Raw genomic sequence first — 18,044 nt, forward strand, 5'->3', positions numbered from 1 at the left:
TGGTCTTGTGGCAGACAATGCTTACATTTTCTGAGCTCTGTTTTTGTCCTCTGCATTGGATGATTTGATTATCCCCCAGGTTAATGTGTTACGGTGGGCCAGCCAGGTCGGGGGCAGAGAACATCAGCAATAAGAAAGTCATTGTTTTCAGAGAATTTAAAAACAATGAAACTAACAGAAGTTGTCTTTTTTTTTTTTTTTAAAGATCACCATGTACCAGCAATACTAAACCAAACATACCAAAAACTGTCAGTGATAAAGTAGGTCAATACTCCCTTTATTGAAACAGGCCAGGTCCCATACACTCTTTCCTTGGTTGACCACTGTTGGTGAGGTGATTACAGTGAATCATACAAAATCTCCAATAGAGTCTTGGTACTCTGGAGGTATGCAGGAAATGATGGTTATTGCTCACATTGCAAAGTTACAGTAGAAAACTGCAGTACTCTGGATTCTTACTGAATAGTTCATCTGACAATCCCATAATAGATTCACAGACATTAGGATGTGTCTTTACTGATATCATCCCCAACACAACAGTAAACTGCAGGTTGTCATGGAGAATAGAGAGGTGTAGCCATGAACTGTTAGAGAAGGTAACCAAACCAGTCTGGTTCCATATTGAGCAGTTATTTTCCTCAACTTTTATCATTAGGTGATGAAGCAAGGTATTGAAGAGTCCAGTTAAAATACAGATACATAATCTGGAGACAACGGATATCCCCAGTCACAGTTGTAGAAAATATGGTAGGTAACCTCGATTCCTTTAAAACAAGGCTATCAAATGTAAGGGTGAGCTTTAGAAATGCCAAGGTCCCATGTCTCATAGCACCTATGTTGGGTTGGTTAGCTCTGGACACCAGAGTGGAGGTAGAACTGAGTTCAAAGGGAGAAAAGAAGAAGAAAATAAAAGTAACAGAGTGACAGTGTGACTGTAGTTGGAGAGGTAGCTGTGGAAAAGCTGAAGGCAGGAATATTAGCTGCTCAGTGGGTTCAGCAGCAGACCTGACAGCTGGGGGCAGATTTTGAGAAAAAGTTCTCCAAGAATAGGAAAAGCATCCAGTATAAGAAGAGTCCAAATAAAATTCAGTCCTCTGTCAGTCCACTCCATTGTTCTTGCCTGGAGAATCCCAGGGACAGGAAAGCCTGGTGGGCTGCCATCTATGAGGTCACACAGAGTCGGACACGACTGAAGTGACTTAGCAGCAGCACTTACTGAACACTTACTATGCACTAGACATTATCCTTGGGATACTGGGCACTAAGATAAGGCAAATCCATGAGTAGCTACTTTTAACTTTCTGTGAGAACTGAAATTGAGGAATTACACTTAGAACCTATAAATGGAAGGACAGTTGTCCCTAGGGTTGGTATCTAGATGAAATTGGTAGCTAAATTCTAAGATATGAGAAAGTAGAAGTCTTGCCTATTGAATAAAATTTTACTAAGTTTATTTAGTTGAAGAGATTTCAGGCCAATAATTTAGCTTCTGTAAATTCCAGGACCTCCTACCACTTAGAAAATAGATTTTGCATGTCTAATGCAAATGGCTAGGCACAGCGCTGTAGACCAACTGTGGAGAAGGATTACCCAAGAGGAATAAAAAGGTGAGACTGTAAGATCCAGCTTGTGAACTAAACAGAGGAACTGTTTTGTCTCTCTTGTTTACTGCTCTAGCTTTCAGTGCCCTGCAACAAATATCTAAGTAAATGAATCAATGAGATGCAAGTAGGAAAAAAATTACCAGCACTGGGATTTATTTTTTTTAAGTGGTACTCTGAATCACTTTCATTATGATGATCTATTCAGCCATTAATTCTCTTAGCCATTCTGATCCCCTGACCTAATTGCAAATCTTGTGCCTTGAAAAGGAAGAGGAATCAGCTTAAATAATAGGCCATTTTCACAGGACAACAACTACTCATGCTCAGTCGTGGCCAACTCTTTGGGACCCCATGGACTATGCCCACCAGGCTCCTCTGTCCTTGAGATTCTCTAGGCAAGAATGTTGGAGTGGGTTGCCATTTCCTCCTCCAGGAGATCTTCCTGACCCAAGGATCGAATCTGCATCTCCTGCATTGGGAAGCGGATTCTTTTACCACCAAGCCACCTGGGTAAGCCTGCTTATATGAGGTGATGAAGGCAATGCTGGAAATTTGTCAGTTTGCATGAATTTTGCTAACCCAACCTCAAACTGTCATTTCATCTTGGAGACTTCATCTTCTTAATACAACTGCATTTAAGTAGGGTGAATTGTTTAAACAGGACAACAGGTGCAGTGCCTAGTTGTTTCAATATAATATAAACACAGCTTAAGGAAGTGCTGGTAATAAGGTGTTTCCAAAGGACATTGACTTAGAATATGCTTCTTGATTTGTGACCAATATCAACTTGCAAAGTCTGGAGAAATGTTAAGAGAGTAGAATTTACCTGTGAGCATGTGGGTCACCTATTCATTCAGTAAACATTTACTGAGCAATTTTTATAAAGCATGTGCTAGGTGCTGCTGTTTAGGATGAACTGGCTGACTAAGCTCATTTTAGTTTTCTGTGTAATTTCTTATGACATGTCTTTTTAGCATCTTGAGGCTCTGTACATATTCTTCTGTGGTTCACTCGTCACTTGGAAAAGCTCACATTTTCATAAAAGACTTTTCTTGAAAATTATCAGTATTTTCTTCTGTTCTAAGTTACACTTCAGGGACAGTCAAGAAGGAGCAGTGTCAGACTAATTGCACTAATAATAATAGGACCCAGGCGGCTGGCTTTGATCTAGGGAACCATCTGCAACGCCGACCGCTTTGATGTTTCACACAATGGAAGCATAAATATTTTCAATGTACTCCATGATTGGACTTTCAGAAATCTAATTAAGATGAAGGTCAATTAAGAGAAAATAAAATCTTAACTCCGAAAGTCAGAGAAGAGGTGGAAGAGGACGGCATGGCTGTGTGTACATAAAAGAAGCTAGCTAACCTAATTATAAACTTATATCAACACCAGAGAAATTGCCTTTCATGTGAAAAAAAGGTCCTAAAGCATTTTATAACATTGAGATCATTAATGTGCCTTTGAAACACACCCAGGACTGGAAAAGAATAGTAATACTGGCATTTCAAATCTCTATTATTTAAAAAATAATCACAGACAATGACAGGATAAAAACACTCAGTTTAGTTCAGTTCAGTAGCTCAGTCATGTCCGACTCTTTGTGACCCCATGAACCGCAGTGTCAGGCCTTCCTGTCCATCACCAACTTCTGGAGTTTACTAAAACTCATGTCCATTGAGTTGGTGATGCCATCTAACCATCTCATCCTCTGTCGTCCCCTTCTCCTCCTGCCTTTACTCTTTCCCAACATCAGGGTCTTTTCAAAACAGTCAGCTCTTCACATCAGGTGGCCAAAGTATTGGAGTTTCGGCTTCAACATCAGTACTGACAATGAACACCCAGGACTGATTTCCATTAGGATGGACTGATTGGATCTCCTTGCAGTCCAAGGGACTCTCAAGAGTATTCTCCAACACCACAGTTCAAAAGCATCAATTCTTCTGCACTCAGCTTTCTTTATAGTCCAACTCTCACAACCATACATGACTACTGGAAAAACCATAGCCTTGACTAGATGGACCTTTGTTGACAAAGTAATGCTTTTTAATATGCTGTCTAGGTTGGTCATAACTTTCCTTCCAAGGAGTAGGTGTCTTTTTATTTCATGGTTGCAGTCATCATCTGCAGTGATTTTGGAGCCCCAAAAAATAAAGTCAGTCACTGTTTCCACTTTGGATCTTATCAGACACAGCCCCTTGCTTCTTGGAAATGAGTGCCATAGATGCTACAGCAGTGTTGTATCTGTAGATTCATCGAAATCTGGTGTGAAGGGGATTTTGCTTTCTGTTTCAGAAGGCTGCCAGGCTGGAGCAAGGCCATGGGAAAGAGTGCAGCCCAGAAGAGACCAGGTCACCTAAGGCAAGTTTTCTTGGTTCTTTATGCCTCTGTTTCCAAATTTTTAAAATCAGACTAAGCATGAGCAAACTCCTATGAGTTTGCATGAAGATTAAAGCTCAAATATAAATTCCTTAGTACATACCAAGAGTTGAAAATGCCTGTTCCCCTTTCTCCTAAGGAAGGGCACAGGCTTTAGAATCACAGACTGGACTCTGAATCCCTTTTCTCACCCTTGCTTTCTGTGTCACTTTGGAGAGGCAATTATACCTCCTTGGACTTTAGTGTTTCAAACCCTGAAAAAGAGTCAATGGTATCTACCTGTCTAGGCACTTTAAACAGAACCAGCAGCACCTAGGTCAATTGCATGGAAGGCTTAAGATGGTGGAAAGTACCTTATCACTGTCCGAAGCGTATTTTAAAATATGGGTTAAGATGTCTACGCATGTGTGTCTGTGCGCTTTTGGGCATGTATGTATATATGTCATCTATGCATATGTGTTAGTGTGGAGTATGTACTTGTGTGTGTGTGTGTGTGTGTGTGTGTGTGTGTGTGTGTGTGTGTGTTAAACACACAGGAGAGAAGAACTGTCAGGACACACTTTTGTCCCTGTCACTAGCCACAATTATGTGATGTGGGACTTGAATGACATGGAAAGTCACTCCTCACTGAACAGGATAAACGAATTCTCTTTATTCCTGTGCTGGGTGACACACATCATATGGATCTGCCCCTGCCTCCCCCTCTTCTCTTTTGAACTACATCTAAGGATCCTTTCATCTGAGAAGTTCAAAGTATGCCCACTTACCTATGCATCTTACTGAAATCTTCTTTTCTAATCTGCCCATACTTGGGGACAAATACATAACCAATATTAACCCATCAGGTATCCCCTGTCGCCGTCAGGGACACATGGTATCTGACCACGGTGGCGTAAGTTTGTTCCCAAGGCCAATTAGCTCAATGGCAGAGGATAAAATATGATCTTGAATTATTCTCTTCTGACAAACAATCCATTAAGATGGAAATTCCAGCTAAAGCAGATACAAATGGTTGTTATTTCCAAAGTGGTATGACCTTGGTCTTCACAAAGACCAGAAGAGTGATTGCCTGAACTGCTAGTGATGTCTGATTATGTTTTCTTAATTCTATAGTCTGAGTAAAAGATAGAGTGTATTGTTAAATGCATTATGGGTTATATTTAGAATTGGTACAGTTGATTTATCAAATTCAAAGGCCAAGTCCTGCCCTTGGATATGTTCAATGTACAAATGTGCATCCCTGACCAGAGGAGCATCTGCTTGGAATGCAATGTTCTCTTGCTAACAGGATCTGTAGAGCTCACGGGAGGTGGAGGTGGGCCCTGGGCACATGGCATCTGTCGGCTCCTGCCATACTCACAGTTCACAGTGACCTTGACTTGTTTGACATCCGCCGAGGAGACCTCATTGGCAGCTTTGCACTCGTATTTGCCTGACTGCTCCCTGGTGATGCCGAGGATCTCCAGATATTCTTCTTCTCCTTCAAATTCTCTTCCTGAAAAACAGAGGTTTGCATGATTTTTTTAAGTTTAAAATATGCAGCAGATTACCTTTTTTTTTTCTTTTTATAAGCAATAAATCCACATGGCTTTTCAATAATTTGATAGTGTTCTTTGTCTGAGGTCAGGGTCTATGGATGCAGACCCCAAGACAAAAAGTATATGTGAAAATGATCAAGAAGGCAGTGTTCTCAGGAAAAACTGGTAGAGCAGTGGGAAAATGGGATCTGGGAGAGAAAGGAGCCAAGCTAGGGAGCAATGCCAATGTCAAGTCTTGTGTCACAGCGGGCAACCTGGCTCAGCCCGTCAGGGAGCTCTGGGCACAGCATGGAGCCCAGTTCCAAGTTGTCCCCACCAAGAGTCAAGAAACTGGAATATTTATACATCACATTCATCAGTCACTGGTTAAAGCCTTAGAGCAAAGTGGGAGTTGTGGGGAGGGGCATGCCAGTTGTAAAGGACTCAGAGGGACAGTCCCTGAAGGGCTGAATCATCCATTAGACCACATTGCAAATCACACTTTCCACTGAAGTTGTTATTAGGACAAGCTGCTTCCTTTTGAGAAGCTGTCACTCTTCTCTCCCAGCTTACGTGGAGTTCTATTCATGAAGGTCATGTCCGAAACCCTATGTTGTAGTTATGGCTTCCTTCTTCAGTACCAAACTACATCATCCATGAGACTTTCATGGCATGGGCCAGCCAGATCCATGAGAATGTGCTGCTGACGGTTCATTTCGTCACATGGTGGAGTGGGGAGGGCTAGGGAGCTAAATATCATTGGCCTAATTCATTGGAACCAGAGGTCTGGAGGCCCATTTTGGAAAGCTGCACAAAGCTGCATATGTTCATTTTTATAAAGAAATCTCAAGATAGGCAGGTTTATTGATTAAATGACTTTCTTTCTTCAGGTGCAGGGGCGAGACATGGAGGGGGAGAAAGAGAAAAAGGGGAGAGAGAAGGTGAAGAGGAATGGGGATTGAGCAGGGAAGAGTTTGGCCAGAAAGTCCTACAGACTAGAGCTAAATTCAACTTCCATACCCCTCAAGTTACCAAGGCCACTGCTGTTGCCTTAGAACAGAGTAGCTGGGAGGATGCTAGAGGACACAGTCCTGCCACTGTGAGGAAAACCTGCTCCTGGTCCTTCTACACTAAACGGTACCAAATAATAGTTCTGTTCAGATACTACAAGCTGCTTTCCTTTTCTGGAAATTCTCTGAAGGCCAAATCAACATAACAGCCAGCCAGCAGAGAGACAAATTCGCTGTCTGAATATGTCAGCTAACTCTGTTAACTAGCTTCCCAGTAGAAGCTAGTGCCTCTTTGATAACATCCTTTAACACAGCTGTCGGGAGTACTCTTAAGCTTCACGTCTTCTGTTAATTGTCACTATCACTAGTTTTGAGGAAACTTTGCAATCCCAGCAACAAAAAGGCAATAGTTATAATAATTTGGTTTGGAGTCCTGCACATTATCAAGTACATGCTTCTACTGAACATTTTATAGAATTAGTCTCTAAGTGCCTAACTGCATATGGGCTTCCCTGGTGGCTCAGTGGCAAAGTATCCACCTGCCAATGCAGGAGACATGAGTTCCATCCCTGGGTGGGAAGATCCTTTGGAAAAACATATAGCAACCCACTCCAATATTCTTACCTGAGAAATCCAAGGGACAGGGGAGCTTGGCGGGCTACAGTCCATGGGGTTGAAAAGAGTCACACAACTTAGTGGCTAAATGACAACATGTAGCTGCATATTACAGTATGCATATGAACAAGTTCCATTCCAAGAGCATGTTCCTAAGGCCAATTTGTCCATAAATTCAACAAAGTTAGCCTAGGTACCCAACTAACATAATCAGCTATATAATAATGTAATGTATTATGTTTATAATACTTTTCACACAAATAATACATAAAAACAAACATAAATAAAGAAAACATTTTTAATCTTATAGTACAGTATCTTGAAATGTACAGTTCTACAGTACAACAGTTGGCATACGTCTGTGTACAGGCAAGAAGAGTTACTGACTGGAAGAGGAAGAGAAGATGGGAGATAGGAGTTGAAGAGTCATCAGCAATAGGAGATGAAGGGCAAGCTGCAATTTCACTCATGCCTTCTGTGACTGGACATGCGAGGGCACATTCACATCTCTGAAAGTTTGCAACTTGAAGGTTTGCATATAAGGGACTTACTGCATTTATAAAACACTGCTTTTTTTTCTTCCTTTTGTTTTCACCTTTTTTCTTCTCCACACTCATGCATGTAGTGAGATCTGACTTCTCACGCCACAGAAATTGAATGTGGTAAGAAAGAAAACAGAAATCTTGGAAAGGGTAACAGTCTACTTTACTGGGTTAGCTGGGAAGAATTTGGGCTTGGAGGAGATAAAAAGATCTTTCCAGCTTCCTTACAACCATGAACTTAGAGTCATGCCAACTAAGTGATGCTAAGAATCTTCAAGCTAAATATAAATACCCTGAAGACAAATGGCAACATTGACAACTGAAGACCAAAATAGGACAAAGCTCATTAAAAATCTGGAGTGCAAAAGTGGGATTTACAGTAAAGACAGCATTATTGATTTTGAGAATAATGGTGGATTATAAAGAAAAAAGAATTAAAGATGAGTTCAGAATAGTTTGGGATTTCTGCCCCGCTCTGCTTCCACATCCATCAGCTTTATTTCCAGGTACAGAATTGTTAGTAGAAGAAAGAGGACTAGAGTTTTCTTATAAATGGCCAACAACACTGAATTCTTTTCCCATCCCATAAAATAACTAGAAATGCTGAGTAATGAATCCCTATCTTGCTTTTTTTTTTTTTTCCAGTAGTCATGTATGGATGTGAGAGTTGGACTATAAAGAAAGCTGAGTGCCAGATAATTGATGCTTTTGAACTGAGGTGTTGGAGAAGATTCTTGAGAGTCCCTTGGACTGCAAGGAGATCCAACCAGTTCATCCTAAAGGAAATCAGTCCTGAATGTTCATTGGAAGGACTGATGTTGAAGCTGAAACTCCAATACTTTGGCCACCTGATGTGAAGAACTGACTCATTTGAAAAGACCCTGATGCAGGGGAAGATTGAAGGTGGGAGGAGAAGGGGATGACAGAGCATGAGATGGTTGGATGGCATCACCAACTCAATGGACATGAGTTTGAGTGAACTCCGGGAGTTGGTGATGGACAGTGAGGCCTGGCGTTCTCCAGTCCATGGGGTCGCAAAGAGTCAGACACAACTGAACGACTGAACTGATCTTGCATTTTGAATTTCTGAAAGGTATAAACCAGTTCCAGGCATGAGAAAGATGATTTTTAGCAACAACCAAGGTCCTTTCCATTTGGGAAGTGGCACCTGTGAGAGTAAACATTGAGATGAATTAGAAAAAAGTAAAGTAACATTTATTGGGTTTTACATCTGAGATTCTCACATGAATACCAATGTAGGTATTCATCATCTCATTTTTTCCTGATAGTGTGTTAGTCACTCAGTCATGTCTGACTCTTTGCAACTCCATGGACGGTAGCCTGCCAAGCTTCTCTGTCTATAGAATTCTCCAAGCAAGAATACCGGAGTGGGTTGTCATTTCCTTCTCCAGGGGATCTTCCTGACTCAGGGACTGAACCTACATCTCCCACACTGCAGGCAGATTCTTTACCATTTGAGCTACCTGAGAAGCCATGATAAGCAGATAATAAATCTTCATGGGATGAATTTTCAATCTGATGTGTTTAAGAAGAATTCACCCAATCCTACCTCGGGATAAAGGGGGAGTTTTCCTTTAAATGTCCTACCCATAAGACAGAAAGGTCATTTTGTTTCTCCCATGCTAGCTCTCCTACGCTCTGAAGGCCACCTGTCTCTCCAGCAAACAATGTGCACAGTTGGTCCATCAGAGCAGGGGATTCTCAAGACGCTAACCAAATATAGTTAAGAGAAACTAGATGGTCTTCCCTCATTCAACAATCTTGATAAAAATTTAAAATATTAAACAATATCTCTGGGCCCTTCTTGTCATTCTTCCTTTATCTCTTGGATCCTTCAGTGGGACCTCTTATCCTGCCAGTTCTTGCTAGTCTGTTTTTCTTGTACCCACAGGACACTATGCCTACAACACACAATCTCTCACTTGATCTTTTCTCATTAATCCACTGTGATTTGAGAGGAAATGGGCTTTTCTTCAGTTGCTAGAAAGTCAAAGAACCAGACTTTAAATTCCCTGGAGACTGTGTCTTGCAATATCCCCATGCACAGCAGAGGGTCTAACACAGACTAGTTACTCAATAAACATTTGTTGAGTTAACTTAACTGAAAGAGGAAACAACAGCAGAAACTAGGGTCAGATTCAACACATCATCTGCTTAAGGGAACCAAGTATTGGAAGGTAATTTCCATACCTTCTGTTCTTTCTGTGACAGAAGCTGGTGTATAGATTTGCTCCCTTTTAATGATACTAACAAAGAACAATTTCACTGGGGAAGGATGGGTGTGCTGAGTACTCTGCTGTTGAAACGCTGGATGGAGCATCTCTGGCAGTGTCCTAAGGATATATCTGCTGTGGGTATTTATTATTTCAGGAGAAAGTGCACAGCAAGGCCCCAGGTGGAAATGGGCACAAGGCCGTATTTTTAATCTGACCAACTGCAGTTTCTTGTTTCAAGGCACGGACTACAACACGTTTATCTTAAGTTGCAGAATTTTAAAATGCACTCAGATCTTTTTGTTCCCCTCCCCTGGCCCCCATGTGTCTGTACCCCTCAGGGCACCTATTTTCCCATTCTTTCAGTTTCGGCAGACTAGCTGCTCTCAACCCAGGGGCCCTGTCACCATCTCCCTCTCTCAAAAGAAGACTCTGAGAGCAGAGTCTGCCACTCCACCTGTTGGTAAATTCTCTGGTGGAATATGGGCCCTTCTCATATTAGCCATAATGCGGCTAATATGGGCCTTTCTCTTGTTCCTATCATTTCTGCCCTTGTATAAATGTTTACTTGAAATGCAAATTTCAGTATTTTGGTATTTTAAACATCTCAACCTATTTCCACAAGTTTGCTCACGTTGCCGAGTGTTATATTTATTCTGGGATCTGGCGTTTAGTTTAAATCTCCCTTTGCTTGCTGTGCTTTTGTGTCTCCTGGCAATATGCAGCTACGAGACTAAATAACTTCTCATCCTCCTCAGTGAATGTGCCTTTCAAACTCTTCACATAATTAGCATATTGCCCCTTAGCCACTGTTTACTCAAGTTGCGCATATTAGTTCTTTTAATATTTCTTCATAAGTCAGAGAGAGGGGCCTCGAGCTAATAGCAGGAGGAAAATGTTCTCTTCTGTGTTTCCTGATGTAGAGGCAAATCAGTCAGGAATAACGCCAATTAAACTACACCAGGTGCTACCTTCTGAGTACAGTACCTTCAGAGGGTGGTGCTTTGGTAAAATCTGTAGAGCTCACATACAAGATGTTGATTCATTTATATTTCCAAGGTCAACCAGGCATTTGGAAGCAAGCAGCCATTTGAAATTAAACACATGGCCTTGGTGTTTCTCTATTTCCCCTTTTTCCGTCTTCCCCTCTCTCCTCTACCGCCTTCCCCTTCAATATGCATACATACAAAGGGCTATGTATTTACATATAACCATTTAAATTTTAGGAAATAGCATGCAAATTCACTAACACCCAAATATTTGCTCACTAAACACAGCAAGCCTATTGAAAATTCTCCATGGTATGACATCCAATACCCTATTTAAAATTTTAAAAAAAAGATTGCTACCCTAATAATCATTTTGATATCTTTCTTTTACCTTTATCTGAGATACAGGAAGTAAAATTTAGAAAACTTGTTAAATTTGAGTGTTTTATGACTTTAATATAACATTCCAAGGATTTGCACATGTTAGGAAATGGATGAAACATTTTTCCCCACTATTCTGAGTCATATGTATCACATCTTTGTAGATCATTCTTTTACAGAAGGGAAGATGGGTTTTAAATGGGGTTGCCATTCCCATTATTAACCTAAATTGGAATATTTTCTAAGTAAGTGACTGTAAACACAATGGCAGTAAATACAAACACGTATACATAGATTAATGAAAGTCAAAGAAGTGGCACTCGTCTTTCAGGTATATATGTATATATGTATGTATGTATGTATGTGGGTGTTTGTGTGAGTCTGTGGTCAGAAAGGGGGGCAGTGAAGAGGGTGAGCAAAACTCAGCTATGAACTTCTACCTCTAAAAAGAAAAGAAAAAAAGGATCATGAATCAGTAATGCCATTTGAAGTTTCCTGTGGTAACTTCAAATGCTGTAACAAGTTTCTGTTCTACAGTACATTTCATGTTTTCATTTTTTTTATCCTAAGGACGTACCTGTTCCTGTTTTTGCTTCTTCCTTTTTTTTTTTAATGCACATTACTTTCTGTACAGACATGCTAAAAAAAAAAAAAAAAAAAAGGAAGAGAGAAACACAAGAAATCTAGAAAAAAATGCTTGTGATGGGTTCTGTTTATATTTCCAGCCATGTCTCTAGATCCTTTGAAGTTTTTGTTTCTCTGCTTCACATTCTACCTGAGAGACCATTCAGTATTTGACAACATTTCTGTCCAAAGGTGGAAACAGCTTCTCATTCCCACTTCTCATCACCCATCAAGGGAGGGGTGAAGAGTGGTAACTGATCCATGATTGAAAGAAGACAGTGTAGGTGGCAGACACAGCTGCCAGAGCAGCAATCATAAGAGAATAAGGTGTCACAGGGAAGAACAATGTATTGAAGGGAATGAATGTGGTGGAGGGGGTGGGGGGGGGGTGGGATGGAGAGAACTGATACAAGGAGGATGATTATAAGGAATAGTTAGAAGAATAGAAATGAAAGAATAGAGAATTCTCCAGAGACAGAGGTATCTGACTATTAAGATATTGCGCCTACATAGGAGGGAAGGAGTTCATTACTCTGCTGTAGAAATGCTCCCTCTCTGAATAGTAAGACACAGCAGGGTGCATATTGTGCAAATTGGCCCCATGCCTTCTGTGGCCCCAAAGGGTGTAGTTAGTACCCAGAAATCAGAGGCAAGCACAATGCCTGGAAAAATTCACAACCGGCTTTGACTCTATGAATGAGCATAGGTCACATGAAGAAGTAAACCCTGGCATTATATTTCCTGGCATCCAGAGAGATCCAATTCATTACGGTTTGTGTTTTTGTTTTCATATACAAAAAATCAGCTAGCTGACATAGTCTGAGCTCAGCATCCAACCAGAAGCTGCCTTCCACACATCCTTTTCAGGGGCATGTCATTTTGTTATTGTGCTCACACTTAACCATTACCTCCTACTTGGTATCAGTTTACAGAAACCATTCAGCCTTTCTAAATGCTAGGCTTGGAATCAAGATCCTCTGTGTTTAGTCCTCTGATGGGGAATTGTATTGGTGACAGCTAATCTTCCACTGTAGGGACCATGTCTGGCTTTGCTCATCATTGTCCCCCTAGTGAACAGCTGGATGCAAGAATGCTCAAGAAATATTGCAGAGAGACTGTGGAAGGAGCTACCACTTAATAAACACACGTTAGATACTTTGTTATGTGATTCAGACATGATCATATTTAATTCATAGTGGTGGCTCAGAGGGTAAAGAAGCTGCCTGCAATGCAAGAAACCTAGGTTCCATCCCTGGGTTGGGACGATCCCCTGGAGAAGAGAATGGCAACACACTCCAGTATTCTTGCCTGGAGAATTCCATGAACAGAGGAGCTTGGTGGGTTACAGTCCATGGGGTTGCAAAGAGTCAGACACAACTGAGCTACTTTCACACTCACACCATTAAGATGAGGAATTCAGGTTTAGAGTGTACCTTTAAGGAAATTTCCAGAGTTTGTAATGATATTAAGGAAGAATGCAGGTTTGAACTAGGTCTGTGGACATTTGGAGACCGTTTTCCTATCTAGGCATGACTATTTTTATCAGTAAAGATTCTCATTAGCTGAATTCTTAGCTCTCGGAATCTGCTCTAGTTCTGTCTTCTGAATATAACTATGAGGTTGAGAACGGGACACTTGGGGAATTTCCAAAACAGTGGAGCTCAGTTATAGATAAAGAAAATAAAAAGACAGTCTTCAGTTTCTTCAAAGTTTCTCTACTTACTCATCAAGAGAATCAAGTAAAGCAATCAATGAGAAAAAAGCTGGTATTTAAAAGTTTATATGCACTCATTTACAGAAGTCCTTCCAAAAGCAATATAAAGCCATTGTCGCACACAAATGCCAGCAGACAGCAAAGGAGCTGCAGGGACAGTGCAGAATGCACTGATATTAGGAAAGACTTACTGGGAGAAGTGAGTTTTCAAGAAGTTGAAAAACACAAGTGGACAGAAACAGAGCCAGTGAATTGTAAAAGGGTGTGGCAATCTGGTTATCCTGCCTGAAATAGAGCTCTCCACACAGGAGAAATGAGCAGCGTGATATGACAGCAATACATAGGCAGGGGTGTGAAGGGTGGTGTGAAGACTCTGGACTCGCCATGTTCAGGATCTCTGCATCTCAATGAAGGCACAGTGGAGCCTTCTGGCTCCCATAAGGCACTGAGTAAAATGACATTAAAAAAATGATTTATTTTAAACTTTCTTTCTTCCATTTTTCCTTCCTTTCTTTCTTGAGAAAACAGGGTATGTACTCGGGGAACATCATGGAAATTTTACTTGCCTGAAGTCTTTTGTATAACAACACCACGTACTCTCAGTGCCAATTTCTTGGTGTACTGAGTATCAAAATGTATAGTAGTAAGCTGCCCTGTGAACTGCTGTGAAAGTAGAGATGTTTCTTTAAGGTTGTCATATAGCCATCATCAACCCTGACAAACTGACAGTGGCTCAATACTGGGGAGGATGCTGAGGCAGAGTCTAGACTCAGTGGGAAAGAGTGGAGATGTCTGTGAGGGCAGGAGAAGGGAATGCGTCATCCATCCTCGGAACCTCACCTGCTCTGGGGTCTCCTGTGGTCCACTTGAGTTTCCTAGGGTGTGAAGAAATATATTCTAAACACAGCATGTTTTCATAGATTGAAAGCTAGTGACTTCCTGGGCTTAAAGGCAGTTAGTACCATTCAGGAAAGTAGGAAAGGATGCATATTTTGGGGTGAAAATAATGAGCTCCATTCTTGACACAGTTGGTATCAGGTTGGACTATCCTGGGGATTACATTTCACAGGCACTCAGAAATATATAGAACTGCTCAGAAACTAGGGCTAAATGTAGTTAAACATGTAATATATATACTGGTAGTAATTCAAACTTTGGTAGAAGAGACTATAGTACATTTGTATGATGTAGCATTATGTCATAAAGCAGGGAATCACCGTCTTACATCTTTTTTTATTATTCCGGGATGAGGGGAAGAAGAGGCAAAGAGTTAAAACTGGAAAAAAAAAAAAAAAAGCAAACACACACTTAGAATCCTTCTTTGGAATAAAATAGACATAAAAATTTCTGCAGGTGTTGATTGCGTTTTAGACTATTTCCAAAGAAGGGGGCGAGGCAGAGATTAGAGCTGCGGGTCAGAGGCAGCAACAACCAAGATCCTCCCACCATTGTCATCAGAACTGTAGGGGGTCTTCCATGACCTGTCATTAGTGACTCTGCCAAGGCTGAGGATTAAATATCAAGAGAGATGAGAGCAGTGGCTGCTGCTTTTAAGAGTCACATAAATCAACTGGCATTTTGTAAGTGAATGTGTTAAACTCAGCAGGGCAACTGCACTGTGGAAGGATTACTGGGGATAATTTTGTGGCTGCCGAGAAGTCTTTGAAAGGTAATTAAAACAAAGGAGGCCTTGGCCTCATCTGGTCCTTGGTCCTGTCATCCCAGGCCCCGACGTTGCAGTGACATTACTGGGGCTCAACCCCAAAATCTCAGTCTCCCTTCTCAATCTAGCCTCACTGCTAAATGAGCCCTTCTAGCCAATTTAGGAAAGTATTCTTGCTTAGAGTCTATAAGCAAGTAATGAAGAGGAAAGTAGAGAGTAGGGATGGGGGGAGGCCAGAAAAGAAAATGGTTAAACAGACAATAGAGAACAGACTGGTGGTTGCCAAGGGGGAGGGAGAGTAGGGGAGGATAGACTGTTTGGAGTAAGCAGATATAAACTATTATATATGGAATGGATAAACAACAAGGTCCTGCTGTATAGCACAGGGAACTATATCCAATATCCTGTGCTAAATCACAGTGGAAAAGAGTGTAAAAAAGGATGTATGTCTGTATAACTTAATCACTTAGCTGAACAGCAGAAATTAACACACCATGGTAAATCAAGCATATTTCAATTAAAAAAATAAATAATTGAAAACCCAGTGACTAAGAAGAAAGTTTAAAAAAAAAAGACAAAAGTAGTTTAAAAGCAGGTAAGAAGTCTGGAAATTTGCTCCTTGCCTTTAGATCAAAGTGAATGAATGAGGAATTACCCCATCAACATTCAGTTTGTGTTGCTGCCCTCTGTGGACCAATACCCCTCAGTCTTGGGGTTTTTGAGCCTCTGTGAGGCAGACGGATTGTAGTGGAAGTGAGGGTCGTGGCGGCAGAGTTGGGGCTACACTGGAGAGGTGGAGTGGGAGAGACATGGAGACAGCTCATGCCTTCTCTGGACAGCAGTCGCCCTCCCAGGGTGGGCCCAAGCGAGGCTATGAGGCCAGTGGGCCAACACTTAATAAGAAAACAGCAGCGATTTGTCTCCACTGCTATTTATGTTTCAAGTGCATGACAGGCTGTCGGTGCAAGTGAGGGTCGCTAAATTTACTGCCTTTCAGATTACTGCCACAGTCTCTGACTTGACAAGTTACTTCATTTAAAAGGCACTGCGTGAGGATGTTTCCTCCACCTCTTTTTAAATAAAAACAAAGGGAGAGGAAAAGGCCACCACAGAGGTTTAAATGATTGAAATGAAGGAAGCCCCCAAGACTGCCTTCGCCTGATGGGAGGGCACTGCTTTCACACACTCCACTCTAATTAAAGTGGCAAGTGAGGGAAAGGGGTGGCCCCGAAGTTCTCCATTTGACTGACTTGTGGACTGGATGATATTTTTATGCAGCTGGGGTGGAGGTGTGTGTGTGTCATAAAATGAGTTTTCATACCTTAAACATTCAAGTGGGGATTCCTTTTAAACAGCTGGATATTGCTGTTTAAGCAGCTGGATGTTGTTGTTTAAACAGCTGTTGTTTAGTTGCTAAGTTGTGTGTGACTCTTTTGTGATCCCATGGACTACTGGCCTACCAGGCTTCTCTGTCCATGGTACTCTTCTTTAGGCAAGAATACTGGGGTGGGTTGTCATGCCCTTCTCCATGGGATCTTCCCAACCCAGGGATTAAACCCATGTCTCTTTCTTTGGCAGGCAGATTCTTTACCACTGAGCCACCAGGGAAGTCCAAATAATTGGATATAGGTGAAAAATAAAACTACTTATTTTTTAATTCTTCACTTTTATATCTGTTCATTTATTTTCTGAGCTCTTTATAAACAGAAGAAGATAACTACAGCCAAAAAGAAGGAATTAATCATCAATGGGGTAAACGGAATAGAGATAGGGTGACTTCCAATGCTGAATAAGAGTAACAATTCAAAATATAAAGTTTTGGTATAATAAGACCTAAATACTTAAAAATACATATGCTAGTGGATTCTGATCTGCATAGTAGAGCATGGTTTCTGAGTACAATTACAATCATTTGACAAATATCTATTTCTACCTTGTGAGGTCAATATTTAAACCAGAATTACAAGAATTTGAGGAAGTAGAAGAAATATATTATTCCTAACTCTATGGAACTCATACACTTATCAAAGATAGATACAGTTAAATACCCCTGGAAGGCCCTGATTTTATTTCTTATCAGTGGTGGTGGTTTAGTCACTAAGTCCTGTCCTACTCTTGAGACCACATGGACCCCTGCCAGGCTCCTCTGTCCATGAAATTCTCCAGGTAAGAATACTGGAGTGGGTTGCCATTTCTTTCTCCAGGGGATCTTCTTGACCCAGGAATTGAACCTTCATCAACAAAGTTAATACATAAATATTAAGACTAAAAATGTATTTAAAATACATATGACGTAAAAGGGGCTACAAGCTCAGTCGGTAAAGAATCTGCCTGCAAGGCAGGAGACCTGGGTTTGATTCCTGAGTCAGGAAGATCCCCTAGAGAAGGAAACAGCAACCCACTCCAGTATTCTTGCTGGTGTAATCCCACAGACAGAGGAGCCTGGGAGGTTACAGTTCATGGGGTTGCAAGAGTCAGACATGACTGAGTGACTAAGCACACATGACATAAAATAGTGGCTTCCAGCTGACTCTAGTGGTAAAGAATCTGCCTACCATTGCAGGAGGCACCAGAGACAAGGGTTCAATCCCTGAGTTGGAAAGATCCCCTGGAGGAGGGTATGGCAACCCACTCCAGTATTCTTGCCCAGAGAATCCCATGGACAGAGGAGCCTGGCCAGTTACAGTCCATGGAGATGCCAAGAGGCAGGCATTGCTGAGCAATCGAGCACACGTGCACACACATGACATAAAAGGGTCAAACTCCTTA

At 41.3% G+C, this 18,044-nt stretch overlaps 1 protein-coding gene across 1 annotated transcript in view; it reads right to left on the minus strand.

Annotated features, from left to right (window-relative positions):
- The window catches only part of LSAMP (limbic system associated membrane protein), a 664,196-nt gene that overhangs the window by 41,215 nt on the left and 604,937 nt on the right, over positions 1–18,044 (minus strand). The window contains exon 4 of the mRNA XM_065942930.1: positions 5,347–5,481. Coding sequence (XP_065799002.1) covers positions 5,347–5,481 — 135 coding nt within the window. The remainder of the gene's footprint in view (positions 1–5,346; positions 5,482–18,044) is intronic.

Source organism: Muntiacus reevesi, chromosome 8 (genome assembly GCF_963930625.1).
Source record: "Muntiacus reevesi chromosome 8, mMunRee1.1, whole genome shotgun sequence".
In the NCBI taxonomy this organism is placed as follows: Eukaryota; Metazoa; Chordata; class Mammalia; order Artiodactyla; family Cervidae; genus Muntiacus; species Muntiacus reevesi.